Source organism: Gasterosteus aculeatus, chromosome 16 (assembly GCF_964276395.1).
Source record: "Gasterosteus aculeatus chromosome 16, fGasAcu3.hap1.1, whole genome shotgun sequence".
In the NCBI taxonomy this organism is placed as follows: Eukaryota; Metazoa; Chordata; class Actinopteri; order Perciformes; family Gasterosteidae; genus Gasterosteus; species Gasterosteus aculeatus.
The window spans coordinates 6,709,119-6,728,460 of NC_135704.1; the positions used below are offsets into that span (position 1 = coordinate 6,709,119).

The 19,342-nt window shown below is 46.7% G+C and overlaps 3 protein-coding genes across 4 annotated transcripts in view; 2 read left to right on the forward strand and 1 right to left on the reverse strand.

Moving 5' to 3' along the window:
* usp37 (ubiquitin specific peptidase 37) overlaps nucleotides 1–3,764 on the forward strand; it is an 11,884-nt gene extending 8,120 nt beyond the window's left edge. Inside the window, exons 19-24 of the mRNA XM_040201865.2 lie at nucleotides 76–242; nucleotides 627–687; nucleotides 1,061–1,176; nucleotides 1,407–1,476; nucleotides 1,916–2,054; nucleotides 2,215–3,764. Of these exons, the coding sequence (XP_040057799.2) occupies nucleotides 76–242; nucleotides 627–687; nucleotides 1,061–1,176; nucleotides 1,407–1,476; nucleotides 1,916–2,054; nucleotides 2,215–2,302 (641 nt within the window). The 3' untranslated portion in view covers nucleotides 2,303–3,764. The remainder of the gene's footprint in view (nucleotides 1–75; nucleotides 243–626; nucleotides 688–1,060; nucleotides 1,177–1,406; nucleotides 1,477–1,915; nucleotides 2,055–2,214) is intronic.
* On the reverse strand, nucleotides 3,762–5,705 carry ybey (ybeY metalloendoribonuclease). Of its 2 annotated transcripts, none has more exons than XM_040201934.2 (4): nucleotides 5,109–5,705; nucleotides 4,689–4,820; nucleotides 4,409–4,477; nucleotides 3,762–4,057 (listed from the first exon to the last, which is right to left on the reverse strand). In XM_040201934.2, exons 1-4 carry the CDS (start codon nucleotides 5,316–5,318, stop codon nucleotides 3,962–3,964), a joined length of 507 nt encoding a protein of 168 aa, XP_040057868.2. In that variant the 5' UTR covers nucleotides 5,319–5,705; the 3' UTR covers nucleotides 3,762–3,961. The 2 variants fall into 2 exon arrangements, with proteins under 2 accessions (XP_040057868.2, XP_040057867.2); XM_040201933.2 differs by having other exon boundaries at nucleotides 4,662–4,820.
* On the forward strand, nucleotides 5,698–19,143 carry mcm3ap (minichromosome maintenance complex component 3 associated protein). The gene is made up of 28 exons (XM_040201830.2): nucleotides 5,698–7,603; nucleotides 7,854–8,086; nucleotides 8,504–8,585; nucleotides 8,749–8,905; nucleotides 9,228–9,409; nucleotides 9,820–9,959; nucleotides 10,228–10,425; nucleotides 10,536–10,804; nucleotides 10,952–11,114; nucleotides 11,219–11,376; nucleotides 12,027–12,250; nucleotides 12,453–12,700; nucleotides 13,465–13,565; nucleotides 13,738–13,869; nucleotides 14,197–14,310; nucleotides 14,382–14,534; nucleotides 14,945–15,142; nucleotides 15,212–15,280; nucleotides 15,358–15,492; nucleotides 15,596–15,749; nucleotides 16,105–16,369; nucleotides 16,648–16,745; nucleotides 16,926–17,316; nucleotides 17,443–17,727; nucleotides 17,844–17,973; nucleotides 18,091–18,276; nucleotides 18,473–18,608; nucleotides 18,756–19,143. Exons 1-28 carry the CDS (start codon nucleotides 6,124–6,126, stop codon nucleotides 18,921–18,923), a joined length of 6,249 nt encoding a protein of 2,082 aa, XP_040057764.2. The 5' UTR covers nucleotides 5,698–6,123; the 3' UTR covers nucleotides 18,924–19,143.
* Nucleotides 19,144–19,342: the final 199 nt, after the last annotated feature.

Below are 19,342 nucleotides of genomic sequence, written 5' to 3' on the forward strand. Positions count from 1 at the left end.
ATCTGGGTGTTTCTTAAGAGCAGAAAACTCAACTAGTCGTTATGGTAACTGACTTAAGGTGTCGATGTTGTGTAGAAGTACTGGATTCCCTTGACTTGACCATGGATGAGAACAAGGAGAACCAGACTCCAGACAGCGTGCAGCAGCAAGGTGAGCTGGACTGGGTCCAGCAGTACAGTCTGGATCAGGAGAGAGAGGAACAGGAGCTGCAGCAGGCTTTGGCTCAGAGCCTCCAGGAGCACGTAAGATCACATGACCTCTACTCACCTTTCCTTCCAACACTGATGACAGTACCTGCAGCAAATATGCAAACTAGAAGTAGGCGCTAAGGTAACTGCCAAATAAAAACCTGATTTTCAACCAAATTATGATTTTTTTTTTTTTTTTTTTTTTTAAATCCTCCTATCCACCCGTATAAAGTAAGGTGTTTATAACGGCAGGAAAAAATTTGTGTTAGATTACAGTACTTTCTGACAAATATACTTAATTTTTCTGAAGCATGTCTTCTTTTCCTTTTACCAATTATGTCATGATAATCCACTAATGGGCAGGCAGACACCCAGCGTACATGACCCAAGTGAAAGAGCAATGTTGAATGTAACACGTCTCCACCTCGTCCCGCACAGGAGGCCCAAGAGCTGAGGGAGGATGACGATCTGAAGAGGGCCACTGAGCTCAGTTTGCAAGGTATGAACCGAGGTGGATCGAAAGTTGAGTATCCGACTGCATCGCTTGAAAGCAAAATAAAAAAACAAGAACCCTCTGCCCACATTTGCGTCTTGATGAGAATTTATCCGGTATGCTGGTGTCATGAACATACAGGACCTCAAATCCTATCCTGCCAGAAGGGTTGAGCTAAATATTGGAAAGGGAAGACCGTCATGGGACTCGATAGGCGTCCCTAAACCTCTCAGCTCGTAGATATCTATGAAGGACTTTCATGTCATCCTTATTTTGTCTGTAGTGGTGATGTCTGGGGGACACGGGAATTGGGAGACCTTTGATTTAAAGCTGTCAGAAGCCGTATAGCCATGATCAACACCTCCTTCTCACCCGACAGAATTTAACAACTCTCTGCCTGAGTTGCCGTGCTCGGATGAGGATTCTGGCAACGAAGACGTGCTGGACATGGAGTACTCTGAAGCGGAGGCTGAGAACCTGAAGAGGAACGCTGAGGTACCGACGTCCGCTGTAAACCACTGGAATTCTCTATCTGTGTCTAGTAAAAAGCTTTTATTTCATTTTTTCTTAAACTTTGTATCCTCAATCAACTAAAAAGCAACTGTTGTGTAATAAACAGAGTAACATGTATTTACTCCATGAAATTAGTAGTAGCCGTATTCATAATGGACACACTGAGGCGCTTCGATTCAGGGGGTCTTGATTGTGAATGTTGTGATCCGCAGAGCGGAGACGTGGCCAACTCGTTCAGACTCATCAGCGTTGTCAGTCACATTGGGAGCAGCTCGTCTTCTGGTGAGCTTCTTTTCTCCAGATGCACCAATACTGACTCAAATAGCTGAATTGGGTACAGGCGACATCGGGTCACCATTATTGTAATAAAACGTTTGTATTTATTTTAGGTTTTATTGGTGCGTCTCAATGTCCATCTCTTGATTAAGAAAGTCAAAACATTAATGCATGCCTGTATGTAATATGAAGTAATGCATGAGTGTTTTACAGCTTCTGTTGAAAGAGACTATAAAAACCATTACGGGCACCAGATTAAATGTCAAAACATAGAAGCGCATCGCCAGATTTTGATGTTGTGTGTCGAGATGACAGACGAACCACTCTTCGCCTCACGAGATGAGTGCTCAACATCTTTGGCAAGATTAGGGAGTACAAAGTTTTCATGTGATTTTAATGTAATGACCTAAAAATACAATCCAAAACACTTTATTCTCCACCATAGGCCATTATATCAGTGACGTGTACGACATGAAGAAGCAGTCGTGGCTGACCTACAACGACCTGGACGTGTCCCGCACACAGGAAGCGGCTGTGCAGCGAGACCGTGACCGCAGCGGATACATCTTCTTCTACATGCACAAGTGGGTCTTTTTTAAATGCATTTTCAGTGAAGGATTTGAGCCATTGATGAAACCACTCAATCCATCTGTAATATGTTGACCTGTGTTTGTGGAAATTACACTAGTTGGGTTTTCTTCTTTTGAAACTTAAACATTTTTATTTTACCCGGGGTGTCTTCAGGGATGTCTTCGAGCAGCTGTCTGAAATGGAGAGAGCTGGAGCCAACGCCCCTGTAGAGGGAGGAAGGAACGTCCTGCAGCCACTCTGAGTGGGACACCTTTTGGCCGTGCACCTCCTCTGCTTAGCTGAAGCTCTCCTCTCAACAACCGAGTACTACTGATTGCCGTCCCCGTTTTTTGGTAGTATTCAGGCACTTCGTTTCCACGACGACGCGCTAACTGCCCTGCTAAATTAGCGCCTGTAAATGCTGGCTTAAAACTTTCCAGACTCTTTAAAATGCCAGAAATGCAGTTAATGTTCAGTGGATCAAATTTGTTCTCCCACCTTTTGGGGGCTGGAGTTTTTCTTTAGCTATGATTTCTATCAAACTGTTATGTAACGTTTTCTTTGTTTCCTGAAACACTTTCTGACTTTCAAGCCGTTCGCTCACATGCAACTACCAAACACCAGATGCTACTGGTGTTTCATAGATTGTATCTTCTGCAGACCCTTTATTTCCCATATAAACTAAATAAAGATATATTCTATGTTGGAGTATAAGCTATTATAGAGTTAGAGGGGTGTTGTATTTAGCGGGTACATTTGGTGCAATATTTATGTTTTGGCTCAAATTGGCCAATTTTGAATCAGCTTTCTGTCAGGAGCGTGTGGCTGTTTTTTTATGCTTGACTTATGAACGTGTGTGTGTGTGTGTGATGGATTTGAAAGACCTCGGTAAGCATAACAACAAAGCCTGTTTTTACGGAGTATATGTTCAGTAAAGCCTACTTTATTCTTTTGGGGATTTTGACTGTGCCTCCCAGATAAACTTTTATAAATATGTAAACAAGCTTTACTTTGAAATACGTACAAACTTTTTGCTTTTGAGTACGTTTGTGCAAGTACGACTGTCCTTGATAAAAAGCCAACAGATTTTCTATTTATTGCAACTTATGGTTGATATGCTGAGGGCAAAAAGAAGCAATTAATACAACAGCACCAGGAAAGCTAGCTGCAGCCTTTAAATTCCCCATCGTTGTGACCAGTATTTCACACCATAGCCCTCAGTTAACCCTTCTCAACTAGTTCCCATCAGGCGAGCTTGCTTTTTTACTACGCACTGGTTAGGCAGCTGTTTTTCACTGTAAAAAATTAAATCACATTTCAGTACTCTGTGATTGATGTGCAATGTTGAAATACTCAGACCACATCAAATCATTTCCTTAACTTCTCTCACAAATCTACATGATATAGCATCGTAAAACATGGGCGAATCGATATTCTTGATAACCTGTTCAAGAAAGTGCATTATTAGACTTTTCTTGAAGTATTCTGTTGCACAAAGAACATTCATACCTGTGTTTATAACAGCTGGTAAAGTTGCAAATTGATCCTGTTTTATGTCATTCTTTCCATTTCCGAAACAAGGCTCTTTCCTGAATGTCCTGCCCCAATTGCTGTGTAAAGAGGGTAAAATGTCTTTGTGAAGTGAAAATGAAAAGCTTTTTTTCTACCCTTCATACACAGCTGACTCTCCCTGAAGCAGATTTTAATAAAATATTACAGTGAAAGTGCACAGACTTTTTAATTTGATGTTTAAAACTTCAACACATCCTGTTTTTGAAAACATTCAGTCAAACTGCCAGCTGATTAAAGTCCATAAAATCAGTAGCGTGTGATTGTACAGACAAAACCACAGTGAATACAGTCAAGATAGTGACGACAACAACAATCCCCGTAGTGCAAAGGTACAGTCAGCAGGTGCTCTTCACCGATCCTGACCGCATCTCTTCATCAGCGGCTCCAGGTTTCGCCCTGTGAGACGGTTGTACTCGTTTAGAATGTAACTTTCCTTCTGCAGCATCTGAAAAACAGTGTACATTGTTTATTTACAGTAGGACAAAACACTCAAGACTTTAATTAGTATAAAATCATCTGGCCCAAAAGAAAATCACTTTCGGTAGCAGCCAAAACCAGATAAACAAGCAATTTATTCATATAGCTTTCTTCAGCTGCTTTGCACACATTTTACAGTTAAAGGACCAGTACACCCAAATTCAAAGTAACCGCTCTCCTTTTGTTACCGCCAACAACATATCTAACCATGATTGTTCTCACATGTCTGCCTCGCCCTTATTTACCGAAAGTTATTTTTGTTTTTGGTCTCATCTTTAAGAAAATTTTAACAAAATGATTTATTATCGCCCATACGGACCTCAGTCCATTCTTCCTCCGTCTCGTGTCTGTAGCCCAGCAGGTGACAGATGCCGTGTGCAGTGACGACCTAAAACACGAGGCAGAAGAGGAGGACACTTCATGTCACTGCATACATACACCATTAGTAAAATGTTCATCTTGAAAAGAGAAGGCCGCCTGAAGACATGACACTAGGTGGAATTCAATAACACGGTCGAACACGACACACACAAGTCTGTGAAATGAACAGTTTGCATTCCCAGGAAGCTCACATGGCGTGAAGGGCTGCAGCTACTCACGGCGAGGGTTCCGTGCAGATCCAAGGAGTCCTCTTTACACTGCTTCATCACAAACTCCACCCCCAAGAAAATGTCCCCGAGGTTCAGCTCATCTCTATGAAGGGGGCAAGGCAGCTTACCGGGCCTCAGGTCCTGCAAAAGACATGGACATACATTTAAGCTGTGATCAGGACGTCCATTAAATAACGGATCACTGTTGTTGTTGTTGTTGACCCCATGTGACCCCCCCCCCCCCACACACACACACACACAAACACACACACACACACACACACACACACACACACGCACACACACACACACACACACACACACACACACGCGCCCTCTCAACAGATCCCATCCGGCTTCTTCTGGACCAGTTCATACTCTTTAGGAGCAATTCTGTCCCATGTTCGCACGGAAGTAGTTCATATTTACCTCGTAGAATGGAAATGAGAGGACATCCGTGGGCACGTTTTTCTTTCTGTAAATGTTATTAATGTGCTGGATTCTGTGATTATCCACGCAAACGATGCCCAGGTCAAACTTAGGGATGCCCAGAATGTGCCTCAGTGTATCGACATCCTTGCGCAGTCTGGCGCGGCGGAGAGGCACCACCTTCTGGAGATTCCGCAGCACTACTCCCATTGTAAAAAACGGCGTAAAGAGAAGGGGGAAAGGGCTATTAAAAAACCTAGAGACATAGACAAAAATAACCCACCTCAGACCACGGCCGGCATTTTCAACGTGACTGATAATTCTGTTGTGGTGGGTTTGAGAGATCGGTTGGTCAGCTTTGCGTTAGTCGCGAACGATGTCCAGCCATTCCGGGAAAGGCCGAATTCAAGGTGACACCGCGATAACACGGAGGACTCCAAACGGATTATTTAAGCCGGATCTGGGTTGTTCGAGAGGAGTTAAACGTGTCGTGTCGTCGAAGGAAAGCGGTGCCCCGGCAGTTTATTCGAGCAATGAATCGGCCGCAACGTTGGAAGAAGCGGAAATGGATGTAGCGTCTAACGGGGACATAATTAGCTGTCGGACCGGAAGCGGATGTCAGAGAATGGTTCTGAAAGCATAACGTTACCACTTATCAAAACAACGTTTGTCAACATGGCAAACACAAACTCTGAAGGGTGAGAGTTCTGTCGTATCATCGCGTTATTTTTTGAAGGACTTTTGTTGTGAACGTGATATTTTTCAAAGCAATGGATAGAATAACTTAACAATGTTTGTGTTGTTAGCTCATGCTAGCTGCCGAGCTAATTCTTTTTATTCGTCACTGACCTCGTAGCATGACTTGACTGTAAACGTGATAGGGCATTACACTGAAATACTCAAGAGACGGAATCAGTCTTGTGCATTTGTGCAGCTGGAAAGCCTGGACGAGGACCGTTACTTTTAAAAAACAAACACAAAACAAGGATTGTAAACCCCTGCTAGCATTTGCGCCATGAATCCGTCCAATCCTTTCGGCAGTCGCCAAAGTGGAGCTTTCCAAGCCCCGAGCAACGCCACGAAGACTGGCTTGTTCCAGTCATTTGGGCCGCAAGGCTCCAGCAACCAGGCCCAATCTGTGGGCTTCTTTCAACCATCAGCGTTCGGGCAGCCGACTCAGGCCTCGCCTCACGGAAGCAGCCTGTTCGGACAGACCCCTGCCTTCGCACAGGCGCCCGCGCAGCCCGCAGCGAGCCTCGCTCCAGCTTTCGGACAGCAACCATTAGGAATGAGTGCCTCGGGCTTCGGTAACAGTTCCGCTCCGGCATTTGGACAGACTGGTGAAACTAACCCGAGTTCCGGCCAAATTCCTTCATTTGGTCAGCCGTCGGCGTTTGGGCACACTCCGGGTTTCAGCCAGCAGGCCCCGGGATTCGTCACGCCACCATCCGGTTTCGGCCAGCAGCCCGCTGGGTTTGGAACTTCCCAGATGGTTTCTAGCTCGTCCACTGCTTCAGGCCAAGCCCAGCCAATGGGTTTTGGACAGCCGTCATCCATCAGTGTCTCCACCGGCATATTTGGCGGCCCTCCGAGCGTGACCCAGAGCCGAGGCTTTGTACCCTCCAATTACACCTTCAAGCCAGCAAATGAGGCGCTGTTCAAACCCATCTTCAATGCCAGCCCCGAGCCCGCCAACCCTCAAACTACAGCAATGTCCAGCTCAACTTTCGGCAGCAGTGGGTCCCAGACGAGCGCCGGCATCACGAGCAGCAGCACCAACCCCGCCGCCACCGGCTTCTCGCTGTCAGGCGGGGCTACGTCCGGGCCGCTGGGCTACAGCTTCTCTCAGCCGGCCGCAGCCCCCTCGATCTCCGCCCAGACCAACGCACTGACAACTGGCAATAGCGGCGCCCCTTTAAACACGCTGCAGTTCACCTTTTCCCAGCCGGCGGCTCCCTCCAGCTCGACCACCAAGGGATCTACGGCCGAGCCCACCACCCCGTCGTCCTTCAGCTTTTCGGCCAAAGATCTCCAGCCCCAGGCGAAAAGCCTTTTTGGCGGAACCAATGTTGGTCCGCCCCCAGCCTACGGTGACGCCCAAGCCAGAGCGGAGACTGGTACCGAGGGGAAACGGAGCAGGCCTGCGGGCCCAGGAGAGACGGGTGTGTTCGCACGACTCGGTAAAGTCACCAAGCGAAAGGAAGAGCCGACGCTCCCCGGCGCTGTCCCAGAGAAGTCTGCCACAGGAGCTGAGGAGGAGGAGGAGGATGTTCCAGCGGAAGAAGATTCACCAAGGCATCCTTCAAAGAGGCCCCTAATGCGGTCCCGTGTTCCACCATTAGGTTTATTTGGGAAAGCATTAAGTGGTCTCCGCAGAGAGGTCACAAAGGAGACGGAGAAGGAAGATTTTCAATCTCAGGGGGACGACGTACCTGCTGCACCTCCAACGGTGCAACTACTGACGAGGGAGGCGCTGGAAAGAGCTGAAGAGTCAGGTAACACATGCAAATAATACATGCTGTGTGCTTACATTTTGTATGAGGTGTATGAATGTTTTCAAAACTTTTTGCACTAGAAAAGGCAACTCAACATGATACGTGACTCTTAATGTACTCTTGCCTACCCAAATAAATTATGAAATTTTATGCACTGTAATTTTTCAGTGGTGTTTCCTGCTGAATTGCGAGTACATATCTTCTACATATGCTTATCCTTTCGTCGGTCTATAACCCTCTTTAAACTCAGCAAATGCCCCGGCCTCGAACCTCGGCGTCGCAACCCCCATGAGGCGCAGGCAGAGCTCGGAGAGCCTGAGTGGCATGCCTGTCACCGACTGCACCGTCATCCAGTGCAGGAATGTGCCCCCAAACCTCAACAGGAGGGACGTCATGGAGAAGCACTTTGGCCGTTACGGCAAAGTCCGCAAGGTCTTGTGCCAGCCGGCCAAGAACCTGGTCAAAGTGCACTTTGAAGACCACGTGAGTTGACTTTATCTTACCAACGGTAACGCATGCTTGCCGTACCCTGCATGTTTTGACTTTCCTGGCTTCACCAAACATGGCGTAATGTTAACCCATTTCCAATCCTGCTCCCCTCGGAGCTCAGTTCTTTCATCTCATTCCATTTACTACAATAAGTTGTGTTAATTATTCATAGTGTCCGCTAGCTACCTGCTATTTCCTGTTCTTTGTGGCCAGAGTGGAGCATCAATATCGTTATACAGTGTATATAATATATATATATATATATATTCTCAGATTTAGTCTGTGGCATCATTGACCTTTTCGACTGAGCTCATAATGTTTAATGCCATGGACTACTCCAACAGTTAGTTAGCTTAGCCGCTAATCTTGATGTGTACTTTTCTTATTTTGTTTCTGTTAACTCTCTTTCAGGCATCAGCAGCGAGGGCAAAGAAGAGAGGAAAACAACTACATAGACACGAAATCGCCATCTTTTGGCAGAGGAAGAAGCAAAGTGAATATTTTGCCGTGATGGTTGAATTGTTATTGAAATAATTGCTTTTGCTATTGCCAACAGCTATAGTTACGCTGCGTAAAAAAAAAAATGTAGTGGTTCATTCAATATTGCCTTTTTAAATTATTTGCAGTGAGTCACTGCATTGCTTTTTGTGCATTAGGTCCAGAGGACAAAGGGAGCAGACGTGCAGCAGGAGAGGAGGAGGAGGCAGAGGGAGAGAGTCAAGAGGACACAGAGTCCAAGTCCACCTCCTCCCCACTCAGAAAAGCTGCAGCCAGAGGTCCTGCAATGAGCAGTTTGATGAACTTCAGCCGCAGGTACACTTATACATAAAAGTCATTGTCATTATTACACCGATTTTACATACAAACTGGCCCGGACCAATGCCTACCCTAAACACAGTGCTGTAGCCCCCACCGGGACCCCAACAGAAAGAATAAATCCCGTTTCTCTATTTTTTTTAATTTAACTTTTTGTTATGAAAACTGTTTTATTTTAGCCATTAGCCAGTTATTTTGTTAGTCACCTTCCGCAAAATATTGTCCAACATAAAACCGGTCTGTGGTGCAAAAAAAGGTTGGGGCCCGCTGTAGGCTGTCTTTTTGATGTGTCTCTTTGACGTGTCTTTTCATGTGCCAGTTCTCCGGTAAAGAAGTCGCCATTGGCCAAGTCTCTGCAGTTTGACACTGAACCCCAGAGAGAGAGCCTCGTCTCGGAGCGCCCAGTCCCCTCCTCGCTGCTCCACCTCATCGGTCAGGTGGCGGAGACCGCTGAGGACAAGTTCCGCCTCCTGGAGCAAAGAGACAAGATCCTGCGTCAAGGTTATTCCAACATCTCTCCCACCAAACCGTTGCAGTCTTTAAAGGGATCGTTTGGATGTTCTGGATTGAGATTGTTTGTCATACTTCTACATATTCAGTGTATTGCCTCCAGTGGTCGAGGGTCTGTACGCCACTAGTCTGGATTAGCTCATTGGAGCATCTGAAAAAAATGCCGCCTTTTTTAAAGTTAGGTCTTTTTTTGAGGTGGCTGGAATATATTTCGCAGCTGCACTTGCACGGCAGTACGTTAACAACTATTGGTGTCCGGTCGGCATTTACTGTGGGAAACACGCTGTGAATGGACAAGTACCTCGCACAGCCCCCACTTCAGAACATCTAAACTGCCCCGTTTCTATCGTTTCTAAATACACAAGAGACGTTCTAACTGAGACCATCATCTGTCCACACAGGTCGGCCCAAGAGGACGGACCTGGACCTGTCCAAAGTGTTTGTGGGGACGTGTCCCGACATGTGTCCAGAGAAGGAGAGGTTCATGAGGGAAACAAGGAAGCAGCTGAGCGTTTTCGAGGTCATCCCAGATACTGAGATGGTAACGTCCTTCATACTGCTCCACATTCAGGCTTCTTTTCTGTCTTGGTTTTCGTTATTTGCGTTATTCTCTCGCTGCATTCATCACTTATTGTCATCTACTGGAATGCTTATACATGGGTGCAATAAGATCATATTGTAGGTACATTCCAGGCATACTGTACAACTTGTGAAAAATAATGCAAGAGGAAGCTTCCAAGTACGTCAAAGACGTTGAGGGAGGCGGTCTGTTTGCCAAGAAATAAACCAGCTTTCTGTCCCCAAACTAGGTGGACCACTCGGCTGCCATCAAGGAATACAGCCGCTCATCGGCGGACCAGGAAGAGCCGCTGCCCCATGAGCTGCGGCCCCTGCCCGTGCTCAGCATGACCATGGACTACCTGGTGACTCAGATAATGGACCAGGGCCACGACAACTACCGGGACTGGTACGACTTGGTCTGGAACAGGACCCGTGCCATCCGCAAGGTAGCGGCCTTCTTCCAACCACTAGTGTTTTTAGTTTTAAAAAAACACGATGCAACTGTTGTACTGTTTTTGCAAACCTGAGTTTGAGAAGTGGTCACATGTCCCCGTAGGACATCACCCAGCAGCACCTGTGCTGCCCTCACACGGTGTCGCTGATCGAGAAGTGCACGCGCTTCCACGTGCACTGCGCTCACCACCTCTGCGAGGAGCACATGTCTGCTTTTGACGCCAAGATCAACAACGAGAACATGACAAAGTGCCTCCAGAGCCTCAAAGAAATGTACCAGGACCTGGCCATGCGTCAGGTCTACTGCCCCATGGAGGCGGAGTTTCGCCAGTACAACGTGCTGCTGAAACTCAACGACGGTGACATCCTTCGGTCAGTCCGCGGAAGCACAAATGGAGATACGTTGTCGGGAAATGTCATTGGATTGGTTCTACTTAATCTACGTTTTGTACTTCATGTTTCGAGGCGCGTTTGTTTGCATTTACTGCAAGAAATAACTTCCCGCCCTTGTCCACACAGTGATGTTCAGCAATTCCGCGACGAGGTGCGGAATTCCCCTGAGGTAAAGTTGGCCGTGCAGGCATTCACTGCAGTCAACAGCAACAACTTTGTGCGCTTTTTCAAGCTGGTGAAAGGAGCCTCCTACCTCGCCAGCTGCCTCCTGCACAGATACTTCAATCAGGTGGGCAACGGTTTCCTTCATTGATTAACAAAACTGAGACAACCTGAAGAAGTTTGTGTTGTTTATTATTTCTGTTTTTTCAAATGTGTTTTTTATGCGTACAGGTTAGAGCCAAAGCCTTGAGTACCTTGAACATAGCTCACACGACGGGTCCAAGATCGACTGCGTTTCCAGTCGAGGACATAGTTCGGATGTTAATGTTCCGCAACAGCGGAGAGGCTTCCGACTTCATCCAGCAGTACGGCCTCAACGTCAACGAAGGGTGAGTGTCTACTAGTGGTCTGATGCGCACTTCAATGAAATGTATTCAGGGTGTACGTGCCTAAATATCTTTGAGCTGATATCCGTTGTTAAATCATTTAACCAACATTAGGCTTGATCATCACGGCCAAATATTTGTTCATTTCTCAGGTCCTTAATCCGTTTGTTGGCCGAATGTCACTTTTTCATGCAAACAAATTATCTGATTACTGAGTGCTATTTCGTTTTCACGGTCTGGATACAGGTAGGTTGAAAACCAGGGAAATACCATCCATTTACCTAATGGGGCAAACGCGAGAAAGTGTGTCAATTATCATTTCTCATGGAAAATAGTAAAAACGAGTATTTCGAAGCGTGTGCTGGCTTATGAGGGTGATGCAAAATAATACACGATGATATTCTGTAAACACAGTGGGATCCAACATGTTGGTTTCAATGGGAACATTTTTGTCCTTAATGGTCTGTGTATTTTTGATTTATTTAGGACTTATTAAAGGAGCTGAGGTTAGTGTTCCAGACAGAAAAAAATCTCATTAATACAACTCAAGTCACTGGTATTGATAAAACCACTGTTAACCTTATCCACCTTTATATTAAAACGTATGCCCAACAGATATATATGTTAATGCTTTTAATTAATATTGATTACAGTGTGGTCGAGCTGAGTCGAGTAGTCTATCAGGAGCCAGATCTTCCTTTATCCCAGAAGAAGTCCGAAGTCATCCTTGCGAAGAAAACCGTGCTGATTGGAGAGGTGGTGAATGGCGGCCCCCTCCCTAAACCGCTCCAGCACACTCCAGTCTGCAGCTTTGACTCCCAGAACAGGTACCGCGGGGAAGGCCCTCTGGATGAGCCCACTCCAAGCCAATTTAGAGGTAATTGCTCCTCGTCGTAAGCCTGGGAAAGTTTTAATTCCTCATGTTGCTGTACAGCATTGTTTCATGCTGCACTGTAGAACTACTGTAATGCATTTTTATTGAGAATAAGATACTTCACTGTAAAATAATAGTGTGTGTAGGATTGCTTTTGTTACATAGGTTACATATTAATAATGACCCGGTGTTTTAATGTCCTCAGCTATTGCTGCCAAGGCAGAGGTGAAGGTACCACCCAGCATTGGGTTGCTGACTCGGGTCGTTCCAGACATGCCCTCTGCGTTTGCGTTGCCCCCCGCGGCCATTGTTGAGATGGGAGAGCCCGGCAATCTGTATGACGGCTCGGCACGCCAGGCAGACGTTCATCAGCTGTTCCAGCCGATCCCTCAACCTCAGCCCGTCAAAGCGCCGTCACCTCCACCCAAACCCCGGCCGGCGTACAGCAATGAGGTGAGCAAGACCTCGCGGCTCTTTATGTCAGACCACATAAGCGGGACCACTTGGTGTGTTGTAGATTTGGGGATGGAGAAACGGTGGGAGACAGAGTACATTAACTATGTACACAAGGCTCTTAAACTTGAATTTCATTTTTCTTCTTGTACTGCTCTATTGTCAGAGGGGTAGAAGTGTAAACCCCAATACTCCACTTCAGGCACACCTGTACAAGTACAATAATAAACCTGCAATAATAATCAGTTAAATCTATTACTATTGCTTATCTGTTGTTGTTGTTTTACCGCCAATTGCAATGTGTTTGTTAATGTTGGGTCTAAAACTATTGAAACTATTAATTGCTTAGTCAAGGAGGGATATTTTGTCAGCTTCTCTTGCAAAAAGGCAAAACCATCCCTAGTTTCAGTTTCTTATATGATCGGGTATCATGACATATGCAGCTCTTTTTTTTTTATATGATTGTAAAATCAATATTTTAGTTTTGGACCAACATCACAGGTGCACTAACGTCAAGACCACCAGCTTTACCAGATGTCTGCATGTGCATTTTTAACTATTCTCTTACACCTCATTGACCAAACAATTAATAGAGGAAAGAATTGTCGTATTGCATGATAATTAAAACAACAGGCCTTAAATGTAATTCAAAAATATACCAAAAAATCTGTGTATTATTCACAAGTGATTGAAGCAGCGATGAACTAGACTTTAGTACAGGTTTGACACCAGCTGTACTGTTTTTGTCCCCCTCCTTCCTGCAGGACGTTGCGGCTGTACTGGACTGTGTGATCGAGGAGGTGGTTGGAGCAGCAGTGAGGGACGTAGCAGATGCAGGCGCCAGCTACGCTGCAACGGCTCTCGCGTAAGTTCAGTTGCTTCGTCCATCCAGCTGGTCTGTACCAGCTTTCCCTGTGCACATTTGCCTTTACTTCACTTCTTCACAGCTATCATTGATTATGGGATTACAGTGGAGGTGTGACCCCCTTTGATGTTTTTAAATGTAACTTCCTGTGCTGTTGACTTTGGTTCTGCAGGGAGAGCGGTGTGCAGGTGGAGTCGATGGTGACTGAGGTGTTGGGACAGATGCTGCAAGAGATTTCTTCGGCCGAGATCGGGCTGGAACGGCAGCGCGTCGCTGACGAGAAGCGCACGCTCGAAGAGGCCAGGTTAGTCCACGGCAGCTTGTCGATTCACTACTCACTGTGCTTTATCAAAACCCCTCGGCTTGGTCGTGAAAGAGAACGGCATCCTCTGCTCCGACTTCATATACACAGCATCAGGCTGTGTACATGATATATGTTCAATTTAGCAAAGTGAAAGAAAAACAATATCAAACCACCAGAAATTGCAGGCGAGCAACTTTCTACATGTTCTACAATTTCTGTACAGCACCAATAATATTGATCAGTCGTCACATTCCCATAGCAGGCCAATTGTCAAAGAAGCTTTTTTGGCCACAACACCATTTCCTTTTCCATGTCTGTCGGTGCCAGGATGAGGCAGGAGCAAGAGGCCTTCCTGGTGCAGTTCAGCTTCTCGCTCTGCGGAGAGCTCATCTACGAAGTTTTGGATGAGACCATCAAGCAGACCGCCACCTCTGAGATCCAGTAAGTTGAATGTCTTCCCGTGGCACACTAGTTGAATTTCACTGACTTTGACTCCCCTCCCGATTATTCAGAGAGGCAATGAAAGAGAAAGTGGGCCGCGTAGCCAAGTGCACCGAGCAGGTCTGTACTAGTCTAGTCGAGGAGACTTTGAACGCGGACATCGCGCTGTTGGTTGAAGACATCCTTGAAGCTGAGCTGCAACGCATCCAGAAGTATATCAAAAGGTAAGCAACTGAGAAATCTATCGCCCATCATTTAAAACCAAGCACGGCCATGAAACCCAATATCATTTTGCCCGTCCGAATTATTTCAATCCTGACGAAGGATCCCATTCTCCCACTGGCCGAATGTGTAGATAGAAGTGTTGTTCTATGAGGTACTTTTACGTAGGCAGTCTATTATCTTGAGTTTGAGAATCCTAAAAGCAAGGCGCACCGTAACAAAATCAATATCATAGATGGATACAACAAAACAACATTCTACACAGAAACTGATCTTGATTCCCTTTTTTTCACCTGTCTTACACATCCTAGAAATATGTTTCACGAGTGCCCCCTTCCATGCGAGCTTTGCTCCTCTGCTGGTTGGATATTTTTCATTGTTTTACCCATTCTTCCCTCGTCTGAACCACCAGGTGGCGCGATGTGGTAGCGGTACGCCGGCAGCTGAAGAGACAGATGAGAGGTTTCCCTGCCGCCCCCTGCTGCGTGGACCCTCGATTCAAACTGAGGGCTCTGGCTCCCAGCGCCCCCGAGCAGACCTCCATGGCAGATCTGGCCCGTGGCGTGGTCAACCTGGGAAACTCTGGCACCTTGTCCCTCTCCAGCACCAGGTATGTGCTTCTCAAAGTACAGTTTTGGGAATATGTATACATGTATTCATTTTTCTTTTTTCTGCAAAGATTGTTGAGAATGAGGGAAGAAGTGATCCACCAGATGAGAGTCCACTACTACTATCAACAGCTGCTCGAGTAAGTCAACACTACGTCTATCCAGTCGGGGCAATGTCGTGACGCAGCATTTGACCTCTCTTTGCCGTTTCTCTCAGCGAGCGGGTGTGGGAGCCACTCGATCTGCCGGCTCTCGTGACAGAGAATATCCCCAACCTGCCTGACCGAATATTCTGGAAAGCTGTTCTCCTCCTTCCCAGTGACCATGAGAGTGTAGCCACCTTGGCCGACAGGTAAGCAGCAGCAGCAGGTGGATTTCTTCTCCTAGAAGCCCCCCTTCTTTATTCACCGAACCTTTTAATTGAGCGTGTCCTCTTCTGTGTTTGTCGTCCTTAGGATCCTGTCGGACTGGCTGGAGGTGAAGCTTGGTGGCGGCAAAGGGTCGGAGGTGAGGGAGGAGCAGCTGGATGGCACACTGCAGACCCTCTGTGTCACCAACACACTCCGGGATGAAGGACAACGCACTCACAAAGTCCACATCAGCATCAAGGTAGACTGCCGCTGATGAATTCAGTCAAATGCAAAACGAAGACATCAATAAATCTGCTAATTGTACTGGATTGATTCTTATTATACATTATTTGGAGCTAAAGGGAAAGTCTTTCCACGACAACTGCTACATCGGCCGGTCCTTGACTAAATAAGTTGTGGTTAGATGTTGCTAATGGCGGCGTTAAAGAGGGCTATCAACTTTGCTGACCAGTACCAAAGACCTCCATAAACACTAGATATGCATTAGTTTGGACTCTATCCATTTAACTTCTGTTGGTCTTCTATGTAGATAAAATAAGACTTTGAGGTGTTTTCTGAGCTGTAGTCTTGGTGGTGCCCCCTCCCCCCTCCAGGCATCCAGAGGCCCTCTTACCGAGGACGGCCTGTGCAAAACGGAGGAGTGCTGTGATCTCCAGGGGACGGGAGCTCTGATTGTGCTGCTTCCCGCCATGCCCATCGTGGACCCGGGCAGCGACGATCAGGACGTCCCTCTGCTGTCGGCTCTGCTTCAGCTCAAACAGCTGCAGCAGGCCAGCGCATGGCACTGCCCGCTGCCGCTGGCCATTCTGGTGCCGGGGCTCGAGTGTGCTAACGGTGACGTACAGAAGCTCGAAGAAGGTGAGAAATGACACTAATGATGAAAGAAATTGAGACATTTTGGGATTGTAATGTTTCATATTGTCTTTAGAACACATATTACATGTCTAGATGGTATTTCCAAGGATTAGAGTAATGGTCACACAAACAAACTGGGATGTTCACATTTCCATTGATGAAACGAAGGTGTACGATAATTAATTTGCATTCTATTGTCAGGCAATAGGGAAGGAACAGTAGCCGAATTAATTTGGACTAAATTGATTTTCTTCCTCTCACGCCGCCTCCTTGTTCCTCAGCCCTGATGCTGCACACATTGGTCCAGGAGGGCATGATATCGGAGTACACATTCTACTTCATACCCGAGACCACAAGTGACCTACAGGGATCCAAGCAGGTATTCCACATTAACATGGATACAAAACTAACAGAAAAACACCTTTCTCACTTTTTGTGATTTCATTTAATTGTGTTGAAGTGTAATTAATTAAAAGCTGGTGGGATTTTGTGGAGAGTTTAGTAGCCTTAGTAGATATTTTCTGGCAAGTGATCTCCCCGTCCTGCTGTGTGTCTGCAGCTCAGCCAGGCTACACGTTGGCTGCTGGCTCGTGCTCCGCCACCCTTCCCGCTCTCCTGTCAGACGCTAGTGCAGCTCGTAGAGGCAAGTTTGAGTCGTGAATTCAGCCCCAGAGTTCACGCTCACCGGCAGGAGCGGGTCGCCGCACGGCTTCCCTCCCAGAGCCCTGTGCCCGTCATCCAGTTGTACAACAGCGTCTTGGCTCACATCGCTGACAAAGTGTCGTCCCGGGATCTCGGCAAACTCTCCTGGCCGCCAGGAGAGTTTTGCTTGCATGACACTCGGGAGTTCATACCTCATCTGGGTTGGAACTCTGCGCAGCACCAGGAATGGTTGCGTGAAGTTATCCTCAGCCTGCAGCTGCCACAGTGGGAGCAACTGTGTACTACAGGTCAGCGGCGGAGATTTTAATTTAGCTGTTTAGTGCTCCAGATTTTCTATTAATGCTCCCATTACTGTGCCATATCTAAAAGAAACAGATTCTATATCCTTTTATCATCCCTCCCTTTCCCTCTAGACTCGTGGTCTGCGCTCTGCTCCTCCATCTTCCGCTACGCTGCTCAGATCCCAGTCTCGCAACGCAGTCAGCCTCTCCTGATGTCGCGGCTGGAAAACATTCTGGAAAGGGTCAGGCTCAAGAGCCTCCACACCCGGACCCGCGCATCCAACGCAGCGATGAGCAACTGGAACGAGGAGAGCGCGTGTCCAGCCTTCACTCAGGTTCCTTGGGACGACGTGGTGGTGATTTGCATCGACCACAAACTGAAAGACTGGCAGATCCCCGGACTACCCATCTGTGAAGGTGAGGACATTCTCTGGGAAAACTGCATGACTGTCGTTACGGATAAGAACCAATATGCATGCTTCATATGATACTGACGATGAATCACGTGACGTTATTCTGTTTTGTTGTTTAAGATGCCTTGACGGACGACGGGGAGATCCTGGTTTACCTCCCCGCAGAATCTTTAAAGGGTTTCCAGCCACCCGAGGAATGGACCGAGGCAACCAGACAAACCCACCGACAGAAGCAGCAAGAGACTGATGGGTGAGAAAGTTCAGGAAGCCTTTGGTTGTTGATGTTAAAACCGCTGGAGAGGATACATGAGTGCAAGTGCAAGTCTCAATCACGGTACTCCTCCTTGACTGTGTCCTCCGTCCTCAGTGCTGATGCAGCTGCCTGTGCCACGCCCAGCAGTCTGTCCCTCAGACAGAGGTTGTTCAGCAGTCTGGTCGAGCCTCTCGAGGACCCGGCGGCCCGACTGGACATCACGCACACTCCCACAGCACCAGAGCTCGTTGCACACAAAGTATTCAGGATTTTGGAGAAGGAGAAGGCTGAAAGCAAAAGGTACAGTCACGGCGCTTCTGTTAAAAGTTCTGATTTCATCCAGAATGTGTGCTTTGGGAATATGCTATTTTGAAGGATGACGTGTGTATGAATACTAAATGATTAACTTAATCAAAAAAAGGTATTTGATTTATAATGTTTGCCATAAAGTAATCCACAGTTTGAGAGTCGTGTCTAACTCAACGTCTGACCACAGGAGCATGGAGCAGCTTCAGCGTTGGTTGGATGGGGACTCCTTGGACTACCTGTCCACACCGCTTTTCGTTCCATCCTCAACTCTGTTGTCGACGCCCACAGCTATAATGTGTGCGCCGTCAGCCGTTGTCACCCAGGTATGACATGTCCCCTGTCTGGAGGACTGTTGCTACATGATAGCGTCTTATGTGTGGCTGCAAACGATATGAAGAGACCAAAACTGTGCAGTTAGTGAATTCACGAATTACATTAATCCAGCATTTTCTCTTGTTTTGACCTTCTAGGAGCCAGAGCAGGATCATCTGTCGGACAAAGCAGATCGCTCTAAAACGAAGCCTCTATCAATAGAATGGCAACTAAAGGAACTCAAGCGACAGATTTTAGCGAGCCATGAGGAAGAATTGGCCTGCAGACTGAAGCTGAGTGGTCTGCTGAACATTGTTGATGATTGATGAACTTGAGTACTAAATAATGTCTCTGATACATTGTATCATTGTTATATTGATTTTTGCATAAACATGATTTTTCTTAAAATGTGAATCTCAGGCAAGACTGCTCTTGTTTGTGTTAGATTGTATTTGTATTACAATTCATTAAATGTCTGTATTGTGTGAACATGTTTTTGTAATGAGTTGTGTGACTTCCTAATAAAAATGTAGTTTTACAAGTTAACTTAACATTTAGCCCAGTTTTCATTCTAGGCGCGATCTTTTTAATCATTTATTCCATATGTGAGCACATGTGCAGCGTTGGTTTTAGCAGCGCTCTGATTGGAGGACCTCGAGGCAGGCCCGCCCATGTCTCCGCCCAACGGCTTAGTGATTGGACGGCAGAGTCTCTGCTCATGTCTTTCCATGTCGGTAATTCCTCG

Coding starts and splice junctions, on each gene's coding strand:
- ybey (XM_040201933.2), bottom strand. CDS start 5,318: ATGGGAGTAGTGCTGCGGAATCTCCAGAAGGTGGTGCCTCTCCGCCGC. Junction 4,478..4,661: donor GCTGCAGCCCTTCACGCCAT/GTGAGCTTCCTG, acceptor CTCGTGTTTTAG/GTCGTCACTGCACACGGCAT. Junction 4,058..4,408: donor CGGAGGAAGAATGGACTGAG/GTCCGTATGGGC, acceptor ACTGTTTTTCAG/ATGCTGCAGAAGGAAAGTTA.
- mcm3ap (XM_040201830.2), top strand. CDS start 6,124: ATGAATCCGTCCAATCCTTTCGGCAGTCGCCAAAGTGGAGCTTTCCAA. Junction 13,566..13,737: donor TACGCTGCAACGGCTCTCGC/GTAAGTTCAGTT, acceptor TTGGTTCTGCAG/GGAGAGCGGTGTGCAGGTGG. Junction 18,609..18,755: donor CGTCAGCCGTTGTCACCCAG/GTATGACATGTC, acceptor TTGACCTTCTAG/GAGCCAGAGCAGGATCATCT.